At 37.6% G+C, this 26,055-nt stretch overlaps 1 protein-coding gene across 4 annotated transcripts in view; it reads left to right on the top strand.

Moving 5' to 3' along the window:
- The window catches only part of KCNN2 (potassium calcium-activated channel subfamily N member 2), a 71,555-nt gene that overhangs the window by 30,698 nt on the left and 14,802 nt on the right, over nucleotides 1-26,055 (top strand). For 3 of the 4 annotated variants that reach the window (XM_052701444.1, XM_052701445.1, XM_052701446.1), the window contains one exon: nucleotides 18,270-18,411. In XM_052701444.1, the coding sequence (XP_052557404.1) occupies nucleotides 18,270-18,411 (142 nt within the window). Of the gene's footprint in view, nucleotides 1-10,784; nucleotides 10,861-18,269; nucleotides 18,412-26,055 lie in introns of those variants that run through there. The other variant, XM_052701447.1, reaches the window with a different exon arrangement.

Consider the following 26,055-nt stretch of genomic DNA (forward strand, 5'->3'; position numbering starts at 1 on the left):
CCTTGTTTGGGGTTTGATATGGAACTAGTGGAAGGCAAAGGATTTTCACTGACTTCAAGGGCCTGGAGTGTGGAGCAGAAATGATTGTTTATAAATATGCAGATCATGCCAAGTCGTTAGGAAGAGCTTTGGATGTAGACATAAGTATCTCTTGTAAGGAACTGTGCATGCATTTGAAAGCAGGTGTTGCAACAGGAGGAAATAGGGATGCATGTCTGAAAAGATGTGCAACTAGTCTTACTGGTCCCAGTGTATGTGAAAGGCAATTTAGAATCACCTTGGGTTGTCTACCTCTGTGTGTATTTGGTGAGAGATAAGGGTGTCTGGCAGTAACATCTGTTACAGCTAAACAGTTGTTTGGCTTCTTTGTTATTGTTAATTTTAAAAGACTCATTTTTTCCATTAATACAGTAAGTATTTAAAAGTAAATTGGACTTGCAAGGCAGGTTAACAAGGTGAAAATACTAAAAGTTTGCAACAAAGACTGTGTTTGATACAATAAAACATGTTGTAATGCATTGAAAAGAAATGACAAAATGATTAAATATGTAACGAACTGTAGGACAGAAGATTTTTATTGCTGTTAATGCTAATTAACATAGTCTCTGACAATGATCACCTGGCAGTATAACCCAGCAATTCACTTAATGCAAATGAATGGGATTTATATTACCAAGTATTATGGCTATGCCAGGAGTGCAAGATTATATCCTAATCTTTGGAGTGCATTAGATTGTTCATAGGTGTTTATTTTGTTTTGATGGCATAATAAAGTAGAGGGTTGTCATGTTAGAGATTATTTTTAATATTCGTAAGCTTGAGTAAATATAAATCTAGTCACATAGCATATGTTTTGTCTTATTGGTCAGGTTGCACTAATAATATTTCCAGCCCTCTGCAATTTTGGAGTACAAAGCAAAAAGGGTTTAAAACCCTAGGAATTTAGAGTTGTGTGGGCTGAACAAATGAATGTACTCTGACAAAGACCAGATTTTGCAGAAGTTTAGCATGCTAAAAGCTATCACTTCCAGAGTTTTTGCAATTCAGGGATTGTCACTGCAAGTATGCTTTAATTTCCTTACCTGAAGTGCTGCGACCCCTCTGTCGGGTAAGATTATTTGGGCATTGTCAAAAGGTGCAGAAACACTGTGAGCATGTTGTACAGTACTTGAAAGTGCAACGCTTTTATTACTTGCTGGTGGACCAGAAGCTAGCTGGGCTTTAGTGCTCTGGTAGACTAACAGTTGAGGTATTCTTCACTTCAGTGAGTCTCCTGAGGAGCCTCCTGCTGGCCTGGAAGCCATGAGTTAGATGATGTGGTGAAGGGTCAGCCTCCTCAGCACCCAGCAATTGTCCTGCCAGCTGCTGCATTGCCAGCTCCCACAGTGCCTCCAGTGCTGGTGGATGGACAGTCCTTGCTGACCCCAGCTAGACCAGCAAACATGGTTGCCATCCTATTTTTGTCATTCATCTTGCCTCTGTCAGTAATTTGGCTTTCTCACAGCTCCTTTTCAGGAGTCTGGACCAGCAGAGCACTACTTGGCTGTTTAGAAACAGCCACAGAGGCCAGTAAACCCTGAGGGGGAGGACACCCTCTGTGAGTGGAGAAAAAGTGGATTACAACTGAAAGGAGATAATTATAATTTCCTGCACTCAGACGCCTTCATGTTTATAAAGTCTCAGAGTGTTTTAAGTTGGATAATTTTATGACTGTTGGGAGACTGTGTGTTGTTAAACCTGATGGAGTTAATGAAAGGCTCCTTCACAAAAATCAATTTAATTTCGCCAGAGAAATTCCGAAATGGCAGCTGCCACTTCTCATGCCAGCTGTTTTGCGTTAACGAAGTAACTGTAAAGGCAGTATGTGGTTGCTGGCACTTATGTATTGGAATTCCAAGTATCCTATGTTGCTATGTCCTCTGAGAAACAAGAGTTGGCATGTAAATAAAATGTGTCCCTGTCTGATTCATCTTAGTTGCTTGATGTTTCAAATGCGTTTTTGTGGGAAATGTTTGCACTGAGCGTAATTTGTCTTAGGTCATAAAAGTATGTCTTAGTAGCTGTAATTAGGCAGGTGACAGCATTGTGAACTGCTGTTATCATCAGGAGGGTATCAGTCCTGCTAGTTAGAGGAAAACTCAGTTGTTAAGGCCCCAGGCACAACTATATTATGCATGCCCATTTCAGTGGGTGTTTCCATGTCTTTAATTTGTGGAAAAAGTAAACATTTGCATCCTATCACTCCAGCAAAGTAGCAGAAGTTATGGTTTCTTTCATCCTTGCATCTCTGATAGTTTCTTCCTTAGGATCAGTGACAGAGCAAGAGAGTTGTGAGGCACACTCTTTGAAAGTGCCAGTCTTCTGGCTATTGTGCAGTAGAGCAAATGGATAAAGACTTTTAGTTAATTGTCTTAAAAGCTTGGGGCTTAAGCATAATAACATGGCAGTTCAACTTGCGGCTCAGTGATCTCGTTCTCTCCTAAGACAGCTTGACCTATGCAGATCTGTATTTGGGAACAGCTACAGACTGAATAAATTGATAAATTATCCAGGTTTTTGTAATCTTTAAAGCTTTCTTTGTTGTTGTTGTTTTTTTTTTTTCTATTTTTTGTAGTAAGACTTAAGTCAGTGTCTAATTATTGACTTTAAAATAGCTGATTTTATGTATTTATTTATTTACAAACATGAAAGTTATTGGGGCGGGGAAAAAAAAAAACAAACCCATAACTAAACCCTTGTTTAATATTGTAGTTTAACCCGACAGGTAGCTAAGCACCACACAGTCATTTGCCCACTCACCCCTCCTTGTGGGATGAAGGAGAGAACTGGAAGCAAAATAGAACTTGTGAAATGAGATAAAAGCTGTTTACTAAAACAGAAAAGGCAATGAGAGAAAATGCAATAATAACTGTGCGTATACTGCGTGATATACTATTATATGAGTACTACATAATAGTATGCTACATATTATATACACTATGCTAGGTGTATATATTATATATTATATAAATAATACGTTAATTAATAAATAATAAAATGTGTATATATTTATATATTATATAAACTATACTACGTACCAAAATATATTGTGTAATATTATTATTTAATGTTATAAATATTAATATATTTATTATATTTTAATAAATTATATAATATATATTAATATATGGCATATATTAATGTATATTTATTAATATTAATTTATATATATAGAAAACAATACAGCTACTCCCCACCCACTGACCGATGCCCAGCTAACAACTACCTGCTGTCCAACGTCAGCAACACAAGTTCCATTGACCTCTGCCTGCTCCCCACAGCTGTAAAGTTTCTAATCCTTTCCTGTGGTGGCAAAGGATATGGAATAACTCCTTATTTTATTTAGTCCAGCTGTCCTGGCTCTGCCCTGCCCCCTGCTACCAGGCCATAATGATGGCAGCTCTTTCACCAAGTGGCCCAGTCCTGGGCATTGCCAAACATACTGTGCAATTGACACTGTCTCAGCTGCACTCAGGACACATAAGTACCTAGTCTTTACTTGCAAGAAGTAGTCTGAATCAATGCTGCCTTTTCCTCCCCCCCATTGGTTTGTTGCGTATTAGCTGTCTCATGCTGTTGGGCTGCTTTGAAATGAAACAAACCAACAGAGAGTCAGAAGACAGTGTTTGCCTAGCTGACCGTGCAGGTGTTAAAGTGAAGGAACTGATGTGAAAGGAGCAAGAAATGTTTTAATCCTCTTGCGTGCAGCTTGATGTAGTTTGAGGGGAGCTGTGCAGTTTGGCTGGAGGCATTTTCCTTTTTTGGCTTGTATTCTGCTGCTCGTGAGGACTAGTATAGCACATGATGTTCAGAGAGATGAAATTGCTTCCTTTTTCCAACACAGAAGAGTGTTGAAGGGCATGGAAAGTACTTAATAATCAGTTGTGTCACAGTGTTCAGTGACTTTGTTTTGAGTTTACTATTTGAGTACATCTGAGGGTGAAGCTTAAAGATGGGCTTATAAAACATTGCCCAATCCAGCCTCTGGACTGATTGTGGTGAATGTGACACACTGGTGAAGAGCAAATGTGCTGTCCATCTACTGCTTCAGGCTTGTTTCTGGTAGCTTTGATTATTTTGCCTCTTATTTTAATTACTTTGACCTAAGAATTGTACAAAATGTTTTTCTTTGCGACGTTAGTGTCAGTCCTCAAGCTGGACTGCATCCTTCTAGGCATGCACTAGCACATGTATGACCTTGCAAATGATTGACATTAAGTGTCATCTAACGAAAGCAATTCTTCACTGTGCTTCAGAAAGAACAGTATAACCTTTGCAGGTCATATCTAAAATCATAGAGATGCAACGTGGCCTGAAATTAGACAGTGAGATTTCAGATTAAATATTCATGCTGAAGTACCTATCTTTCTGTTTTTAATCATTCATTTCCTCAGAAAATTGTTATATGCCTTCAGACCAATAAGCTGCTAAAATTGTAACCTTCACCGTTTAATCCTCAGTGGTAAATTGCAGAAGATTTTTTTTTCCAAGGTATTCAAAAGAAAAATATATTTTCCTTCTAGTTAATTTAACACCAAGACATTTGTCAGCTCTCAGTAATATTTGCAGCATTACTTTTCTATCTGTTGTAAGTATTCCAAAGTTTATCAAAGGTGGTGCATGGTAATTTTTAATAATACTGCATTTAGCATGATATTTACTCAAACAGTTGCATCTCCTTGCAATCAGATTGATTTGGTTGCATTCTTTGTTCTTTGTGTGCTGGAAAGCAGAACTGCTGATGCAGTCAATGTTCCACAGCAGGATACTGTTATCCTTCAGTGGTTGTACTTCTGAAGGAAAGAAATGTGATTTCTCTTAATCTTTAGAACAGGATGCTTTGGCACAGATAATTAGTCAAATGCCAAGGATAGATGTTCCAGTGTGTACTGGAGGTGCAACAATCTGTACCAGGAAATGCACATTGGGTCAGCTCATCTTCATTTTCATTTTTAAGAAAAATACAAATTTGTACTAGAAATAATGCTAGCATAGCCTTAATGATGTCAATGATGTTTGTTTTGCTGTTATTCAGATAACAGGCTGTGTTGTGGGTGGGATAGAACATTGAACTGAAGGTCTTGGTATGCCAACATAAAACTCACACATTTCTAAAAATATAAAAATGTGCAAAACTTCAGTGGAAAATGCGGTTAATTATTTAGACTGTTCTGCCCTTGAGCAAAGTTTATGGTTGGACTCTATGATCTTTCAGGTCTTTTCCAACTTGAATGATTCTATGATTCTAAAGTCATTTAAGCTCTTTTGTCTCTTCCATGAAGAGAATTATAAACACATTTGGTGTGTTGATTTTCCAGTGAATAACAAGATGGTTCAAACTTAGCCAGCATAAAGTTCTATTGTAGTACTACATATGGGAGTGCATATCCAGTATGAATAAACCAATTTCACATACAGATTTTTTGCCCAAAGTTGGGTACTAGGTGGGAATTCCACTAAGCTAGCACACCACCTTCTTAAGCTTCATTTCTGTACTGTTTTCACAATGTTAGTTATGGTTAGGATCCACCCAGATACCTGCCCTCTGTCAGGAGACTGGTTAGTGATTTGCTCACAGTTAAGAAACTGTTGATATGACTACATTTGCTCCGTAAGTAAGGGTCTCCAGGGGTGTAATTTTCATGTCAGAGTGAGCTATATTCATCGAAAGGACATTACTTTAGAAGAATACACCGAGTTTTCATAAGCAGTAAGGCTAATTAGGCAATGCTTATCTGGTTTCTAGGACATACATCCTTCTGTTGTTCATAAACAATGTCATCCTGACCCATACCTTATCCAAATGGTTTCAGTTTGGCAACGCTATTAAAGAATGTTAGAAGTGCTAGTGTTTTTATATTGCTTAAAATTATTGAGCGGGTAGATGTCCAACCTAGTTCTACCCATTCTTGGAGGAAGGAAGTGTGTCTGTATGAAAATATAGTTAATTTAATTTATTCTGTATGCTTACTTTATGATTTCTCAGTCTTTGGGAAAAGACATTCAGGAAACATGGGCTATCCCAGGCAGGAAGATTTGTAGCTGTCCTTCAATTCTGCTCATACTTCTATTTTGTCACAGCTCATGTAGCTATGGGAGGAATTGAGTGGAGATGAGTGGTGTGGAGAATCGAGACACTGGATCTGATGTACTTTCCATGGATTTTAAATTAGTGTGTTGAAGGTCACTGTCTTCCTTCACGATGAAGAACACGCAATTCAATTTCTTGAGTGCAGAAATCTAGACAAATCTGAGATCATTATTCTGTAAGATAAATAAGAAGTAATTTTACTCAAACATTTTCTTGAGTTAGTATGTCCCATTAGTACATTTGCATAATGAACACTTTTTAACTGCAGAAATACAATTTAGGTATAAAGTGGTCCCAGTAGCAATAGAGGAAGACATATACTTTGAGTTTGGTATCTAGTTCTTTTCTTCTCTTCTAGAACAAACACTGTCTATTGTGCATATCTGACTTGTTTATTCTTCAGTGTTATGGACTTCTATTGGAATGAGGTGTCTTTGGCCTCCATGTTGTTTGTCATCATTACTTACTTGAAATAAGAGTAAAAATAAATAAATAAATAAATAAATTTCTTCTTCTTCTTTGGAATGCTTTCAAGTGATAATTATCGAAGAAGGACAGCTGAAAGCTAAGACACCGGAAAAAAACTGTAGGTCTCCAGTGGTGTTTGTAAGTTAAAATTTTAAATTTTAAATTTAAAATGATTTTTATTTATTTATTTTTTAGATGGATTCAGTTCCCTTTATATGTAAAATCTTACAGAAGGACAGTTCAGCCAATAAACTCAGTGGAGAAGGACAATTAGTAGCTCCCCATGGGTAGTTCCCTAGAACTAGACCTGCTCATGTGTATGCACTTCTGTGAGTCTGTCCCATCCATGAGCTCACCTTCTGTACAGGGCTGAGAGACCACTGTGAATTAGATTTCAGGTTTTAACAGATGTCTTCTTGCTCTTGCTGGCTATGTTGAAATTTAATGCTTATTATGTTGACAGCCTTAATGAACACAATCTGGAAAAGAATAATTAGCAGGTGAAAGTAAAGAAAATATTCAAGGCAAATCAATAAAGGTGTAGAAAGAATCACAGAATCACAGAATTATAGGGGTTGGAAGGGACCTCCAGAAATCATCGAGTCCAACCCCAAGAACAAAGTCGTGTGTTCCCACCCTGTACACCTTTACTTCGTCAGGGACTCAGTTCCATGTTTTGTGCTTTCTCACTCGAATCCTGTGCAGTTAAGTATGAAAGTATGATTTGCCTAGGAATTAGCTCTGTTGAGGAATCCATAGACACTAGGTAAATTCTGTATCATTAGAGGATTTTTCTAACACATTCAGCTTGTAAGCCCAAGACGCATGCTGTAGGTGTAGGTAGTGAAAAAGGTTAGTTAAGTTCAGGATGGACACAGCTGTGAATTCAGACTTCTTACCTCCAGTAGAGCACAGTGACTGTATGCAACTGCTCTTTCTTTCTGAAATATCACTAGCTGAAGTTCCTTGAGAGCAAAGAATTTCATTCCTTTCTTTGGCGGAATTAAGAGAGACGAGAGATCAGAAAGTATTTACTGCAAGACAAGTATCAGTCAATAAAAGAATCTCGGCAAGAAGAGTTTGGAGGCTCAAGGAAATCTCTCTAGTACATGATATTTAGAGAAAACATTGCAAGATCTTTTTTTCTTTCTATCTTTATTGCTTTTTTTTGGATCCCTACAGGACAGATGCTCTTTGAGAGTTATGCTGTCCTGAAAAGCAAACAAACTAGAAACTGAAAAACTAGCAAAACCAGTTTGATTTTTATCTTCACTCTGATGAGAAGATAAAAGAAGCAAGCAGAAAACTTAGATTTCATACAGATTCACACAGAATTTGATATTAAGCCATTGTCTAAAACAGAGCAAAGGGAAACTTAACTGCATCTGGCTTTTTTAACACTGAACAGCCGAAGCCTCTCAAGCATTTTCTTTCTATCTGGACAACGCTTCTCCCTCCAAATCTGACACCACAGAGGCCTGTAATGAAGGCAGCAGTCCTTTGTTACCATCACTGTAGCTAAGCACTACAGCTGCATTATGTTTCTGATAGCCTGACTGAAAGTATTATTTCAGTGTGTAGTTGCACTGTGAGACTTGTGACAGAACTTCTGTCCCATATGTGATCTGTGTATGCTTTCACTCCGATGTAAGGCATACAGCAATATGGAGGCGTCGTACCAAAGGGAAACAAAAATTTTGTCTCCTGCAGTAGGTGAGTGTCTCTAGATTTATTACAGGCAATGTGATTTCAGTATTTTCCTAGCCTTTGGATCAGAGATGAAAAGGACAGAATTGAAAAAGAGGAGCACTTTTTTTCTTTAACATTGTTTGCTTCATGCTAAAGCTTCACATGCAAAAACACGTTACAAGTATTTTCTTTGTCTAATACACTATGTAGTATTATATAATTACATTTTATACTTCTTTATATTTCATAATGTCAGTGTATTAATTTTTGCCATCAGTGCATGGATAACCAAGTGGTGGTAAAAACCGGCACAAATTTCAGGTGACTGACATAATGTCAGGTATACAGACTTTATGTTTGGAATTGTTTCATGAATATGCAGTAAAATCTGTGTAGTATCAAGCATTGTGACTTCAGGAAGCTGAGCTCAATGCAACCTGTCACTTTCAGGAAGGATATTAAAATACATTCATTAAAGAAATACATTTTAAACTGATTTAAGTTAAGCACATTTCCAGCCATGCCTATGATACAAATTGCGAGCTTTGTCCAAACAGGCAGTCAGATAATTTTTTTACCACAAAGATCCAGCTGAAAAGAAATTCTGTTCTTTGTAAACTTTTTAATTCCAAGGTATTGCATAGGGCAATCTTATTGTTCTGTGTGTAGCAACACAGCTGTGGGCAATCTTATTGTTCTGGTCCAGTATTAAATGTGGAAGTTGGTGGCCCTGCGTGTGGCAGAAGGGCTGGAGATTCATGATCCTTGAGGTTCCTTCCAACCCAGGCCGTTCTGAGATTCCGTGTGCCTAGAACATTTGAATGAATCTAAGTATTCCACTTTTAGATTCCAATGAAAATGATAAATTCTCTCAGGTCTTTTTTATGGTCATCTGCTTACAATGTGCTTTTCATAAGTACTTACGCTGGTAATACTGTTGACGTTCTCATGTTTGGGCACATAGAGTGGGCATTATGACTTTGAGCTTGTACTTCCTTTTGGTTAGAGGAAATACATCAGCTTCTGCAGTAAAAAGCAAGATACTGAAAAGCAGTAGTTTGCATACCGATAAATGCTATTAGTTCCATGGGAGAAAAGCACCTTCAGAGTGCTTGGTTTGTCACTACGTCTTCTTTGAGAATTCACCATCATTGCTGTGTAATTTGTAGTCCTCCTGTTATCTCCCATTTACCCGTGTCTGCATCCAGGAGGAAAGGAAGGCTAGCTTTTATGTTGTCCTGGCAAGTATGGCACAAAGAAAAGATAGTGGGCTTATTTTTAGATGCGTAATGACTAATTCTATAAACCTCTGTGTCTAAAATTTATATTCAGCAAATTACTTCAGATTCTTTAGGCATCAGTTGATTATATTTGGCATTCTGAACTTAAAAAAAAAAAAAGAAAAAGAAAAGAAAGAAAGAAACAAAAAACAACAGAAGAAAACAGAACAACTCCCAGTTGGGGCTTAAGTATCAAGGTATCTGGAGAAAATAAAAAATGCAAAATAAAGGAAAATTTTAGCAGGGAATTAGTTGCTGCTGAATATACAGAAGGATTAACTGTAGAGCTCATTAAGAAACTTCCTTTGATTTTTCAAAGATTGATATTTCAGTAATTATACAACTTCATCTACTTCTGTTAGAAACTTAGAAAAATTGCAGTGAATCTTTGAAATAATATTCATTCTGACTGAATCCCCAAATTCCAGACTTCGTTAAATGGATGGCTGCAGAAAGGAAACACACATGAATATGTGTCTTATTTTGTAAGATTACAGTATCAAAAAGCATTGCTCCAAAGCCATTTATGTTGCTTTAGTTTGGCCCAATTATATTAATGCATTACAGCGTTCTTTTAACTGGATGTATGTTTGTAATAGCCTCTGTTCTGAACCTCATTTGGTAAAAAATGATATACTGAGCTATAGGAAAAGCATCTACAGGAGGTTTTCTTTTTATTTTTCTTAACTGAGTGTGCTGGTAGTCTCAAGGCTTTCTGGGTTACTTTATAAACTTGGCTTTGAAAGCAGAACTGTTATTTACTGAGAAGTGGTTTGTCTACGTTTGGCACTGATGTGTTTCTTTCCCCAACTCCTCTTCTAAGCATTTTAGGCAGTATCTCTCCAGTAGATTGAAGAGTCATCCTCTCTCGATCTTGAATTCAATTCAAAGTTGAAGTAGCTCTGTTCATTTTTCTCTTTTGCGCCAGACACAATAGCAGCTGCTTCTCTTCAGTCAAGCTCCCTGTGGTCCCTCAGACTGCTTGCATGTGGGTTGTGCCAGAGTCCCTTTGCAGGGTGAGGGCCCCCTGGCTTCTGTTCACCAGCTTTGTCAGCAAGTGCGGTGCCACAGGTCTGGACCTTGTGCTGCTGACAGCGTGGCTCAGTCAGAAACTTGGAGTGCCTGACCCCAGCCTTGTTTGTGGTGCTGTGTCAGGCGGCGGCCCTTCCTGCTTAGCTCCTGCTTGCTTCTTCTGTCTTCCTGTCCTCTGCTGTGATGGACCCGTGCTTTTCAGTCTGTCTGCAGCGCTGCACAGTAAAGATGGTGCTCGGGATGCTGCTGCCCTGCTGTGAGGTATAACTGTAGCTCACTCCTTCTGCCCATGCAGATACCTGTGTGTATTGTTCAACACTGCTTCTGCTTTAAGTCAAATGTGAATCATAAAGAGATTAGCAGATCCGTCACACGTGTTTGTAGGTATAACTTTGTCCTACTGCCTGACATTTACTCTTTGCCTTGTGCTATGAAATTCGAGGATTAATGTCTTGTATACATTTTTGTCTTGCTACTGTAACCTTGGTTGTTTTTGTTATTCATGCTACTGGATTCAGCTTTAAATCCTCCTAAAATATGATTCTTCCATCTTATCTAATGTCAGGAAATATCAATGTTAATAAAGCTACCTCCTTTTATCTGTATTTAACTTGTTCTCCTTTTCATTCAGGGAGTCTAGGAATTCTATTTCCTAAACCAGACACCATTTTTATTTAAAAGATCTTTTCAGTAGTTTTGTTCAAAGAAAAAAAAAACAACCTTCCATGCTAGCTTTTCCCTAATTTTGATAGATTGATGCTAAAACATATTGCAGCCAGATATGTATAATTTTTATTTGTTGCTGGTTTTTTTTTTCCATCACTTTCACAATTTTCTAGAATTATATATAATTTCTGTAGACTCTTTTTCCTTTAAAACGGATACAAACTGATACAGCTAAATCTTATTAGAATCAACAAGACTGGGACAAATATGGTATCACATACGCTTCTCGAAATGTTCAAGTTTATATTCTTACAGTTCATGGCTATAAGCCAATATATTGAGCATATATAGTAACTATAAGAAATGTTTGTTTTTCATAGTAACCATGAAAAAAAAAAAAAGCTATTCTCCTTGTTCAAAAACAAATTGAGTTTTTTGCTGCATTAAAGTAGTAAGCAGAGAGGTACAAAAGAGTAGGAAAAAAACCAAAATAAAAACAGGCTCTGTTTGGATGGTAACTTTCCTTTTCTGGCTGATGATGTAGTCTAAGAAGGCAATGAGGGTGTGCTTTCTAAGTTGAAGTATGCTAAAGCTCCAGTAAAGTATTTCATTTGTATTATTCACCAAACAAACAAACAAACAAACAAAACCTTTTGAAAAGCATTTTATCGCTTATTAATATTTTTCTTCAGAGTTTTCAGCAGTAGAAACACTGAAGATGCAGTGTTTCACCAAGAGGTGAAAGGGAAGTGGAAGCTGTTAACAAGTTGCTGTGCAGAGTGTGGGGTAACAGAATTAGCTGTGCTTCATTAGCTGAATGAAACAGTGCTGCTTCTCATGATGGTGCAACTGGATGACTCCAGGCAGTTTCTCTGTGTGTTTTGTTTTGTTTTCTGTGTTTTGCTTTGTTTTTCTTAAAAGAAAGGCTGCTGGTGACGGGCAGAATGCAGAGCCAGCAGAACTTATTCCGGCCTCCAGCACTTAAGGACAGTTTCTGGTTTAAGACTTAGAAGATAGCTTTCCAAGATCATTAGCTTGTTCACCATTCTACTGAATCTCAAGCACACAGCACATAAGGATATGTTATAGTTCAGTATAAGTTCCCAAATAAGCATTAATTTATTATTAATGTTCTTTATTTATTTATTTTATTTGTAATACTTCTAAATGTTGAAGAGGAAAAGCATCACATTTTACATTTCCTGTAAACTGGAAGTTTAATTAGCTCAGCAATTTTCTTGGAATGTTTCTTGATAGTCATACACATAACAGTGGAGGTTTCCTGGCACCCAGGATGTGAGATGAACACAAAGGCACAGTAAAAATTCTGAAATGGATGAGCATGGAAGCACTAACTGGAAACATTTTAGAAAATGCTCAGCTGAAACTTTGACAAAAAGAAATTGGATTTCTATTTCCTGATCCCAGTGAAGGCAATGGGAATTTTGCTGTTGACCTTAATGGAGATAATGTTTCTCGTTGGTTACACCACTACAAGGAACAAAAACAACTTGACGTTGCTGAAAAGAAAACGGTAGGAGTAAAAGTGTGATCAAGTTGGGGGATAAGCCCTGAAGGGTGAGATTTGTGTGTGTGAGTGCGCTTCTGAAACAAGGAAAGAAAAAGGATCCTTGAACAAACTATCAGAGAACTTCCATGCTACTCATTTTCTTATAGTCTAAGGCCTGAAGCAGTAGTTCTAACATTATTCCCAATAGCTCCTATCTGTGCATGTATACTGAGCACTCACCTGTGCTGCAGTTTCTTAGCAGATTGCTGTCTATCCCACCTTTACAAGTGTACCAGTTTCCCAGCACTTGCAGAATTCCTTTGCAGCTTTCCTTCACACTTTTACATTTATTTAAAAGATAAAGAAGAAAATGTAGGTAACACTTCAAATAACTTTAGAAACATTGATATATTCGATTAAATTTGAAACCAAATGGCTTTTCTTGGAAAAAACATAAACTCTTTCCACCTCCTAGCACTGCAGACAGGTATAGTGATTTACAAGAGTATCAGCTCCAAGAAAGCAAGACAAGAGTGTCAGGAGTGTCAGGCAAATAACTTCAGTGCCTTTTGAAAAGGCACTCTACCCCGTATCCAAACATTGATATATGAAAGTATTTAGGGTTCAAATCCTTGTATGTCTCCACACTTATGTTTAAAATATGATTTATGTTCCAGAATAATGATAAACTTTCTTAAAACGTGCCATTTCACCTTTCTGTTATTGTGTTGATTTCTCTTTCTCCTGTCAGTTGGTGTCTTTTGGATTACTGTTTCTCTCCAGCTTGTTAATATAGTGCACGTGCTGCTCATGTAATAATGTTTACTTAACATTTCCCTGTTGGTTTTGTTAATTTTACATGCATTTCTCCACTGATATTCTTAATAGTAAAATAATTATCATTTTAACCTCTGTAGAAGGAATCCAGGCTGCTTGATCGCAGCAGTTGTTTCGACTGAGTTCAGTAGTGCTACTGGATTAAGTGCTAGTGGATTAAGTTTGGTGTTTTTTGGCAAAGCATTTTTGCTGCTGTTCATAAAACATTTGAAGATTTCAATAGATGTGACAGAAAAAAGAGAAGGTGTGATATCCCCCCATGAAGGTAGGCAGCATTTCTGCCAGTAACACCGTTGGATGAGTCAGTGTTCCTGTTTCATCTGAATGCATTTATGGGTTTCTTTTGGTTTTTTTTCTTTATTTTAACAGAAGAAAAATCTATATTAACAGGAAAAAAGCTACCAGTGTCTACTGTCTAAGACTTTACAGGCACTTAGTAACAGAATGGCCCAGTGATGTAATTGAGTGCTAATAGCTAGTTAGATCAATCAGCGTCTGTGCTGAATCTTGACAAATTTCTGCTTTAATGGGCTGAATCTGTTTCCATGGAATAATTAGTCTGAAATTTTTAAGTCTTCACAGCAGTAAACTGCCCAGATGGGCTTTGTACTGCAAGCTTCAGATTCTTTTGTGATTACTATCAAAGCTGACCATTTTCTTCTCTACAAAAAGGAAAATCTTTTCACCTTCATCTTCAGTTGTTTCACTGATGCGTTAAAGAAAGCAAAACTAAAAAGTTGGAAGTTATCAGAGGCTGGCTTTAGAGGCAAGGTGAATTGAAGTGAATCTGCTAACCGTCAATTAATATGCCAGTAGTTAAGCTAAGAATTATATTTGATTTTCTGTTATTTACTACTTTATAAGATTAATGTTTATTAGATGTCAAGATACTCATTTGTGATAAACTGCATGAGGCTAGGAAGGAGATGATTTATCTGAAATGAAACATCATCAAAAAGGAACATAATTCTGAAGGAGAGCAGAACTGAAAATCATTATACTGATAGTGAAAGCAGCAGAAAATGTTGCTCAGTAAAGAATCTGGAATATAGCTTTGACAACCCTAGCAGCTGAGGAATGTATTTATATCTTCCTGAGATGAATGGTAAAACTCCCACTCAGTTTGGTTTGGAAGGGCATCAAGTTACTCTATTTTTGCACAAGTCTAACGATTCAGCTATTTTTGGTTTAAATTAGAGTAGTTTCAGGAGTGATGCATGCTAGTTAGTGAGAACTGACTTGTGGCATTTCACAGGAGGAGGCTTTTCTGCAGAGTAGCGAGTTCCAGCTGTAGTGCCACCTGCCTGCCAGCACATTCATTGTTGGAGAAGGAAAGCAGAAGCAGTAAATTATACTTCTGCTTGCGCAACTTCAGTCAGGGATTTTCTTGCCTCCAGGGAGTACACAGCTTTTCTAAATGTCCCTTTATTCTGCTACTCTGTGGGACTGGATGTCATCCAGGAAACCAAACTGTGTATAGCTGCAGTTTTAACATAATTAAGTGTGAACGTGTATCTTCAATTTTAAGTGACTCACCATGTTTCTAGTCCAATTTTTTATTGACTAAGAATAGTGGAATTTAAATATTTTTTTCTAGTGATTAAAAAAAAAAAAAAAAAAAGCTATGTTATATTTTCTGAAAGAAAATTTTTATTTACTTTGATTTTCTTCCTCAGCTTTTGAGTTTCCATTTTTTCATAGCTCTCAAACAGAATGAATAGGTAGTTTAGGAAAAGTGTTTTTCTAGAGCCTGTTGTATCCAACCTATCTTTCATGATCCATCTGGAAAGAGGAAATGTCTGTAGAGATTGATGACAACTAACAGTGAGTGAGACAGCATTGTTCCTGTTAGCTGTGGGCAGCTTTTATCCTCAGTGTAATGTCCATTACAACAGCTCTGTTGGAGGTAGTCACAACAGTGAAGAACACAGTGATGTGGCTGGCTTTTCTCAAGCCTTGAAAGACAGACATTAGAGGTGCACTGATTGATGGACATGCTTATTTTCCTGCATGAACAGAGTTCAGTCTTTATAGTTGGGGTGACTTCGAAAGCAAGTCAGAAAGGGTAAATTTTCTGTCTGCCTCCTTGAAACAAAGGAAAAATACCTAAATACCTCCTGACTTTCTTTTCAGTAGTTCCCATGGCTGTACAAATATGACATTGCAATTCCTTCTCTTTTAAGAAATTACTTTTTCTTTTTTTTGGTTAATTTTTTTTTTTTTTTTTTTTTTTTTTTTTTTTTTTGGCTTAATTTGGTTACAGAAGTAGGATAGCCAAAATCCAAACTTGCAGATTCTGTTGTTGCTCCCACTCCATTGGAGGGAGATCTTCCTGCCAGCTTGGTCTTGAACCCAAATAATCATGTTGCATAATGACACAGCATAGTAGTTGGAAGGATATTCTTGTCATCTTACTCAAATCAGAAGGGCTTATGCACGTACCAGAACTGTTCTCCACAAAGACTTAACAATCACCAGACAGATTACCAAAGGAAACAAAATAACATGGCAAAACCCATCCATCTCCCTGTAAATCTGGGGTAGGCGAAGACTATCAGGACAGTAACTCTTCTTTACATTGTCTCAATTTTACTGGAGGATTTTTAATATGAGAAATTCCTCATTTCACAGCTGTGAGAGAAGCACTGTTTGCAGTAGGCTTCTAGCTGGTGGGCTTTGCCATTCTTGGGCAGTTGAGCCCATACAGGTGACACACAGTATTCTTTGCATCTCAGTCACAACAAAATAGTAAGCATTGATGAGGGCTTTTAAATAGTGTGCATCATTTGACTGCTGAACCATAACCTTAAAATCTTAATCAAATGAGAGATTTTGGCAGTTTTTATGTCCTATCAACATTTCTATAGTTAGCACCACACAGCACTGAAAGTTTAAAAGACGTAGAAATTCAGACAAGATGTAGGAAAAATGCATGTTCTTTGTAGGTAAACTGATTTCTATCTGAACTACAGAAATGACCAGGTTCAAAACCCGAAGATGAGCACTAGGGAAATATCTTATAAATACTTATTTGGGCACTTACTGCTATGTAACTGACTTGCTAGCTTTTGAGTATGTGCTATGGCTTTAGTTCACTTATGGTGAAGCTCATCCAAAGCCTCTGGGTCATATCAATTATGTGATACTCTGTAGGAGCTTGCATGATGCACAGGCTCTCTTCCTGCCTCCTGAATGGGATAATTATGTCTCTCTGTCTCTCTGTGCATATATTTCACAGCTGTTATATGCTAAGTCTATAAGATGTAGTGTAGAGCAGACTGGAAAAAAGCAATGCCAGATCTCTTTTTGTTGTGTAGAGCTTAATGGAGATGAGTTAAATCAATTTTACAGCTCTGCTGTTGTTACTACCATTGTTCTGGCTGTATTTATGTAAGTCACTCTCATCATTAGGAGCTCTATGTGAACTATTGCCACATTTCTCGTGATGCAGAACAGAACAAAACACCTTCGAAAGTTTGCATGAAGTGTGTGAGAAGAACAGCACAAACTGACAGAGATGAGGACACAGGCAGACAGTGAAACAGATGGGTTGGGATCAGTTGATGTAGTCGCTGGCAGGTAAAGAGTTTGGAGGTCGGTGTAATCATAGGTGAGGCTTCTAAGAAAATAACAAAGTCATTTTGCAGATACTTGCAGTGAACTGCAGTTTTCCTGAATGTTTCTTTCTGCTTATTCTGCATTCCTGCTCCATTTTTGAGGGTGCATTCCAGGAAGAAGAAGACTGAAGCAGTTATTTTGGTGGTCAAAAGCAGGTTGCTTTCAGATTTATGAGCGTGTCCTCTGATGGCACTGTTTGACCTACTGATTTGGAGACTGGCTGAAATGACACTTGTCATGATCCAGTGGCATCAATTACTAACCTGAGGTTTCACAGCAGCTGTGGGCATTATTGCAATCTTGAGTCTGCAGAAGCTGTTGCAGATAGTCTGTGCTGCAGAGCAGCTCTGTCCATCTGTGTTATGCTATTAGACCTTTTTGCCCCCACAGGATGGGTGTCAACAATAGGTTTTATTCCTAAAACGTGCCATCATGGCTTCCCAGTTGATATTTCTGTCATGTGAAGAGAATTTATTCATCAGAGCTTGTTTTCTTTGAAGGAGACAAATAATTGTATTAAATTTGAAAATTGAAACTAGGACAACAAATGGCACATAGGAAATAATATTTAATTTCACAAAAGGGAGATTTTCTTAAATATGAGATGAAGATGTGCTTTGAGTTCAGCTTTCCCACACATCCTTTTATGTCTCTCACTGCAACAGCAATAGTAGACTGATGTCTTGTAGCACTGCAGAGGATTAGCAGGTTTTGTGGCCAGGTGGAAAAATTTTTATAAAAGCCAAGAGATTTATGCTACTTTGATGATGGTAACAGAATCTAATATAAATAAATACTAACATACAGGGTGTCTGGAGAGTCACTGCTGCTTGTGCTATTATTGTGTCTTCAGATTCCTTACAATTTATGTTCTTTTAATAAGCATTTTATTGAATTCCTTATAGCTGTTTTTAAAAAAACAAACAACTGTAGGATACAAGAGTGCTTATATGACCAGTTGCTGAGATTTCTTTATTACAGCCCTAAAAATTAACTGAAATGTTCATGATAAAAGTGTTTGTTTTCTTCTTCTTCCGAGGTACCATGATCAGCAGGATGTTACTAGTAACTTCCTTGGAGCCATGTGGTTGATTTCAATAACTTTTCTATCCATTGGATATGGTGACATGGTACCTAATACATACTGTGGGAAAGGAGTCTGTTTACTCACTGGAATCATGGTGAGTGTTTTTGAATTTATTCATTGGATATGAGATTGTTTGCTGCAATTAATCCCAAAACTTGTAGTAGTCGTAGAGAAAATTTTATTTGATACCCTCTTAGAGTACGTAGACTCACTTGCATCCTTCTCATGGCCTTCATCCCATGGTAATAAGGGGTTTACTTCCTCTTGATGTAGAATTTAACATACGTGTAATGAAGTACAGGAAAACAAATTCCACCATGACATAATTTTCATCTTCAAAATTTTAATAGAACCTTTCATTAAGTAGTAATAGATTACATCTTCTCAGTTGTCTTTGGACATGTGCAATTGGACCACTGCTACAATTCTGCTTTCTATTTCTGAGATCAGTTGCAAATCTAGAAACATGCTGGCTTGTATTCTGATAAAGCATTTTACTTGTACCTGGTTTTCTGTGCTCTTTCTTATAATTTTGATAACATACTGTACGTAGTATTCCATTGCTTTAAGGGGATTTATGCAGTGCAATTTTTGGCATATTTGGACTTTTTGCTATCATTGATACAGTGCATCATTGGCTAGGCCATGTGTGTTCAGTACATATTAATTAACTGTCCTGCATATGGGTTTAAGTTTTTCTGTATTACACAGAATTGGTCAAACTTAGGGAGTAGGACAACATATGAGTATGTATTACAATGTCTGGGAAATCTGTGTGCATCTACTGTAAATAAGAAAAGCTCCTCATCGTGCCATTCTTATTTGTATTGACTCCTGTATAAATGTGACTGAGAGGAGCACTGTATATCCTAAATACGACAGATAGGTATGTTTTCTGAACTCTTGCCACCGATCACTGATGGAGCTCAAGCATCTACTTTCTTTTCAAACAGAAATATTAGGATTATGGCTGAAAACAAATGGTAGGAAAAAAAATTTCTCAGTTAAACAGACATTTGGAAAATCTGTTTTTTGTAGAAGTGCATTTTATCTGCAAAGAGTAAAATAGATTAATGCATTTTTCTGATGTTTTGCACTTTTTCCTTTTCTTAAAAGCAAGCAAACAAATTAAATGTCTAATAGGGTTTTGGGTCTCTGACCTTTACTAGAAAATATTTCCACTACATTTTTCTGGTAATGGCAAATGCATGGTTTAAAGGTGGTTATCTAAACTCAGATCTGCCATCTCATGGGTTGTGTTTCTTTTTTCCTCATTTTGAGCTGGATTTTGATACTTAAGAGAATGAAAAGTGGTTCTAAGTTCATTAGGAAAAAAGGAGGACGAGCAGGAGATGTTGCCACAGGGATGGATTCAGAACTCTGTTATAATTTCCTTCTTTCTAAGCACTATTGAGAAATAAGAAGCAAATGCTTCAAAATGCAGGTATCAGATCATTATTCCTCCTCATTATCATGTCTGACTAGACTTTCTGATCAGAAGCAGCTAAATTCTAGGTTAGCTTGCAATGAATATGCATTCAAATTGTTCAGCACTATTGGCATTTCAGCATGAAAAAAAATTACTGTAACAAATCTTAGAAGCTTCAATGCTCTGCAGAAGTGCAGTGAGAATTGATGCTAATCCATGGGTTTCACTGCTGTTGGGATTGTGGTAGTGTAAATGGCAGCAGCATCCAATCTGTTATTTTACTGGCTGTAGATAGCCATTTTATTTTGTGAAGATGAAAACAAAGTAAAAGCAAAGCCACAGTAACGGATTATTGCACATATTATTCTGCACGCCTGTGAATTAGCCAGATAGAAAATGAAACAATAAGACATTTTTGTCATTTTGCTTTTCAGAGTACTGCTTACATTCAGATGCAAAATAATATGTCAGTTGTTTCTATTGCTTGGGTGAAAAAATTGAAGTACTGTTTATGTACCATTTACACAAAAAAACATTTCTTTTTCACAGCAGAAACAAGATATGTTCCTTTGAAAACTAAACTTGTAAAGTGTTCTGACACCTTCATGTCTTTAATTGGTCTTGGCTTGTATGGATTTTTGTTGTTTTATGTTTTCAGGTTGTTGGTTCTTTTTCTATGATTAAATATTCTGCAGATACTTTGGAACCACTGAGTCTCTGATCAGAGTTGCATGGTAATGAGTTTGGGATATGTAATTTTGAGAGAGACACTCTTGACAAAAAAATAAAAGGGGCAGAGTCGCTGGTATGTTAAAACATCTCTGAAAGCTTGACATCCCTAATTGCGTTCTAAGAAATTGTCAGCAAAATGACTTTGGCAAATGATGATCTTTCAGAAGAAAATTACAGAGCAATGACAAATTCAGATCTTGGAATTACTCTTTTTCCTCTTTTCATATTTTTTATTTCCTGGTAAAGGATCTGAAAAATATGAAGTATGAAACATTGAATTAATAATGAACTATCCTGCAGCCTGACTTGTTTGAAGGTAATTATTTAAATACAGCCACTCTTCAAAAGCAGCTCTTGAAGCAAGCAATTTGTGTTTGTTGGGGAAAAAGCAGGATATTAAAAGAACAGACTTGTTTTTTTTTTTTTCCTATTTCAATGGGGATGATTAATAGTCTATTTAAAAGATATACCAGGATAACTGTGCAGTGATTGTAAGAAATAAAATCAAGCCATATATGCGATTTGAAGAGGAGGAATGTAACTCCTTAACATCTAGTAGCAAGTACACTGTTAGACTGGAGGGCAACCAATGCAGTGTCCTTTTGGTTAAGGCACCCATTGAAAAAAAAAAAAAATAAAGTAAAAAGGAGAATGAATAGAAATCCTTATGAATGCACATGTAGTGACACAGACCACTGTAGAGTAAATATTGGCTTTGCAAATCTGGTGGCTTCAGCAAGGCTCTTTTGGTGTCTTAACTCCAGAGAAGGAGGAGCCCTGGTACCACTTGTGCCTCAGGAAATGCTTTCTGTGAGATGGAAAATGGACTGCATGGGACAAAGGCTGAACCTTTAATGAAGATACTGACGCAGTGTAGTACAGAAATCGTGCAATGGGTCTATGCAGAAATAGTTTGTATATGGAGAAGTTAAACTGGACTGGGTACCTCACTGGATTGCCTGTCAGTGTCTTCCAATGAGATTTCAATAGGTTGTAGTTGTAGACTGTGAATCAGGTGAAGTATAAATCAGATAATAAACATGCTATCTTCCATCTCTTTGCATTAGGTAGGCCTGCAAAAGAGATGGATAGAAATACAAGTGCCATCCTTGTTGTCAGAGCAGAGTATAGAGGAGGTGAGGAGACCCACACTGTCTTCACTGTGCAGTGGTTATCACTGCACTTTCAAGCAGAGCTCTCAGGTCATGGTCAGCAGGCTGAGCTCAACTGCAATTGGAGTACTTTGTGCTGTTTTATGTATGCAGCACTTCCACCCACTTGATGACTTTATAGAGGCAGGTCCTTGGAGTGGTTTAAAGGAGATATTGGTAGGAGTAAAAAGAGGGGGCAAGTTTGAAAACGTTTGGGAAGTTGTGTAATTATTGACCAAGAGAAGAGAAGACTTTGAATGAATGAATGATCTCAGAGGATACTGAGAAGCACCCGCTCTCATGAGACACCAGGGCATCTACTTATATCAATTCATAATTTTTATGTTTAGAAAAAGTACAGTTGGTTCTTCCTGCTATATTATTGCAATTCTGTGGAGTTTGTAGCACAATTGTTGGCAAGTAACTTTTTTTTTTTTTTTTAAATAATATTACATGTAAAAAATGTATGCCAGATTAAATAATATCAGTCCATTCTTATGACTGCAGATACAAGCAACTTTTGCAAGGACTGAGAAGTATTCTTTTCCCTTTGTGTTGAACTTTATGTGGTGAGCTTGTGCATTTACTATATGATTCAGAGATGAGGATGCAGAATCTTCCTGAAGGGCCAGCTGCCCATAGTTGAAAAGCAGACATGCTGAACTGGTAAGCCAAATTTATCCTGCCAGAAGAAAATTATGAGTGGCAAGGGTATGCAAAGTTGTTGGCTGCGGCTTGGATGAAGATTGCTTTAGGTGAAATAACTGTTCTTTCAGAGTCATGGCACGTTGTTGCCAAAATTGCAGCTTAAATGGTTCTGTTACTGAAAGGAACTCCAAATTATCCTATGAAAGAAACACTTTAAATATGAAGATTTGCTTAAATATAATAACGTTGATGTTTAATCTGGAACACTTTTAAGTAGCATCTTTGAACCCCTTTTGTCTAGATGAAGAGCTCCCACTTGAGTAGTTAGAAAGTAGTCGATGTGTTTCTAGATTGTAGTGTCCAAATACGAAGCTGCTCGATAGCAGAACTCTGTTACAGAACTTCTTATGGATAATGTACTAAAATTGACATTGTGGGATTTTTTATAAAAAGATAATTCTTTACATTGATTCTGTGATGAGTGGCAGAATTATGTAATTTTTTATGAAATGCAGAAACATGTTTTGATTTGCACACTTGTGTACTACTTGTGGGTGGGTTGAACTTGGGTTGATATCTGACTGAACTGATAGAAGAGAGTCCTCATTTTATAGTGGCAGAACAGGAATAATAGTTTGTGTTTGCACTTAAAGGTTTGCTTAGAACATTTTGCACACTGATCTGGAATCTCTAAAATTTCTACCATTTGTATTGCTTGGTGGCAAAAGATAGCAGTGTTCTGATTAATTTTGTTGATGAAAAGCCTATGGGAAGAGTTAAAAACTGGAACACAGCTCAGTTTTTGTTTCCTTAAAAGTATAGAAAGACACATATGAGAAGCTCTTCATGCAAATTGGTAGTGTTTTGGGTCTGTGTTTCAGGTATATGGTATCATTCAATAATAAGTGATGTTAGGTTTCAAAAGAGACTGTGTCTGTTCCTCTTAAAATAAATAGAATGTAACTAGATAGTGTGTCAAGCAGAAACATAAAATGGAAAAGACAATTAAAGGTTTTTGCATTGTGCAGTGAAACTATTAAAAGTTTCACAGATCAGAAACTCTTGAGCTCCTCTAAAAAGAACATCTGAATCCCTCCATTAGAAGTGTATTGTGCTTATATGGCAGTGTTACGATGGTGGGAAGACTGAAGAGGCCAGCAGGTGTCTCATATCCAACCAGAGCCATCTCTAGCTGCCACAAAAGGGACCAGCAATACTGTTGCACTTCCAGAAAGCATATTTAAGAAAGAGAAAAAACTGCTGCACAGGAGCAGATGAGAGTGAAATATGTGAAACAGCTCTGTAGACACCAAGGTCAGTGCAGAAGGAGGACAGGAGGTGCTTCAGGTGTGGAGCAGAAGTTCCTTGCGCCGTAGGAGAGGCCCGCCGTGGAGCAGGGGCTCTGAAGGTTTCCAATTCTGCCTCTTTCACTGCAGAGCAGGGAAGTTTGTGAAGTGTGAGAGGAGCTCTATTTCCCACTCATATCTCATTAGGATTTTTGAAGTTCATAGGCAGACAGTTACTAACTAGAATGAAAAGCAGTTGTCCCATGATATCTTCATTTTACATAAATATGACCGGAGCTGGTTGTTGTAGAATAGATAACCTGTACTTTGTTTTGAAAGTTTGTAAGTTGGTTTTGTTTCACCTGCAATAACTTCGGATTTCACACAAGACCATTAGTATACTTTTTTTTTAAACATGTATTCTTAGGAGAGTTTGTATTTACCATACCTTTTGGGCAAGAACATCATAATTAGGTATCATTCTGTCTAATGGACTAGTGTTCCCCATCAGCTTTGTAGGCTGATGAGCTGCTTGTTAAGTGCAATGGGATTTTGTCTCCTTGCTCAGTAAAAAGTTTTTTTTTTTCACGTTAAGTATGCAGCATCATGATTGCCAAAAGGGATTTTATGGCCACTATAGGTTTCCCAGGAACCCAGCCACCATAGTGCCTTCAGTTACCAGACTCGTCTGAGTTAGCAGCACTGCCATTTACAGGTTCCTTCTTAGAACTGAGATTGTCTTTCTTTTCTCCAGAAGCCTTTCCCTGTACTCAACTTGCTTTACTGAAGAAGACTTCACTTCATCCCCCATTGCCACTTCCCCTTACTGTGTGGGAACATTTAATCAATTTCAGTTATTTTCGTAGGGCATGAAATTCTCATTACTTATTTATTGCATCATTGATGAAAACTTTACGGGCTAATGGGAAGTAGAGGAATCTGCTCATCTGCTGTTCATGGATGAAAGATTTATAATTCAACAGAATTCTAGCTGCAGTGCAAACTCCCCTGAAGACAGTAGTAACCATGCAAATATTGAATATATGAAAACATAAATAATGCAAAACTATTTTTAGTCATATTTTTGGCTGAAACAGTATAGTTTTTGTCCTATTACTCATCTTCCTTTGGTTCAGGGTTGCAAAGTTACGCGTCTTTCCCAGTGAATGCTGACAAATGCAAAATACACTCATGCAGCACCTCTTCCATAGCCTCTGTCTTGTGGATGGAGTCCTCCCTCAACTTTCGCATTGCTTGTTTTGGAGATTTATTTTTTTTTTTTACTTCAAGATTTTTTTTTCCCTTCCCTTTGTGGTCCACTAATTCCACCTTCCAGACAGCCGAGTGAAGAGAGTATCTGTTTAAATTCTTAAAAGCTTTTCATTTTATGCAGAGCAGCAGGAAGAATGTTGCGTCTTTTCTGGTGCAGAGCTAGATTTCCCACCAGAGCCATGTGTCTGCAAAGCAGACCTTCTCTCTCTCCCAGTGGATCCCAAGGGAAATGAGCAAGAAATGTGGCAGCTCTCTCCTTTCACCTTCAGGCAAGTTTAGCAGGACACGTTCATGACAACAACAGCACTACAGACTGCACTTCACTTCCAGTCCAGTAAACCAAAGCTGCCAGGAGACCTTCAGCTGAAACACTGATACCCCATGTTGCTTCCTTTTTCACCAGTAGAATCCTTCAGGCATATGTGTTATATATATGACCTCCAGGCTGCTGTAGAAATTTCTCAGTTCACTGTTGTCTTGTAAATGTATTATGGAACCTTACCGAAGAAAGAACCAACTGGAAATGCCAGATGCATTTACTTGGAGTATGGGGTTTCTCCGAATCACAGCCTTCTGAACTGCTGTTGTTCGCAGTGCAGTTCATCAGCCAGTGTTAACTCTCCTTCTCTTAGATTGTGAGATAACGAAAGTAACCACCAAACATAACCCTTTAGTTGAAGATTCTTCAAGAACCTCTCTGGTTTTCTCTGCAGCAGCTCCCTTGAGGGCACTCATTGCAAGCAGTAGGTTTTATTACCTCTTAATCTGAACCCTGCCATTTTGGTGTCACTGTGTGTTGTGTCAGTTGAGTGGTAGGAAAGGCATGATCTCAGCCAAAACTTCATAACCTCACTATCATCAGATCTGATTTCTGTCATGTTAATCACTCTGGGCAACAATAGATTTTACCTCTAGCTGACATGACTCTGTCTGCTGTGGTTTGCCATAGTGTACAATTTCCTATCAGAACTTGAAGCTAGCCAGCTCTGGACAAGCAATCCTGATAGGGATGGAAAGCTGAGGGTGAGCTGCTTCAATAAAGAGAATGATAGAGGGCAAAAGGCACATCATCTGCTATATGAAAGAATGCATTAATGCATAAGCTAAGCAGAATCTAGAGGAGAAGAAAGACAGTCAGGTCTGGCATTATGATGTGTTGTCTTTAATGATGTTGGTTAATACCCACCATATTCATTTATTGTCATTTATAGTACTGCAAC

Source organism: Tympanuchus pallidicinctus, unplaced genomic scaffold, assembly GCF_026119805.1.
Source record: "Tympanuchus pallidicinctus isolate F22 unplaced genomic scaffold, pur_lepc_1.0 scaffold4, whole genome shotgun sequence".
In the NCBI taxonomy this organism is placed as follows: Eukaryota; Metazoa; Chordata; class Aves; order Galliformes; family Phasianidae; genus Tympanuchus; species Tympanuchus pallidicinctus.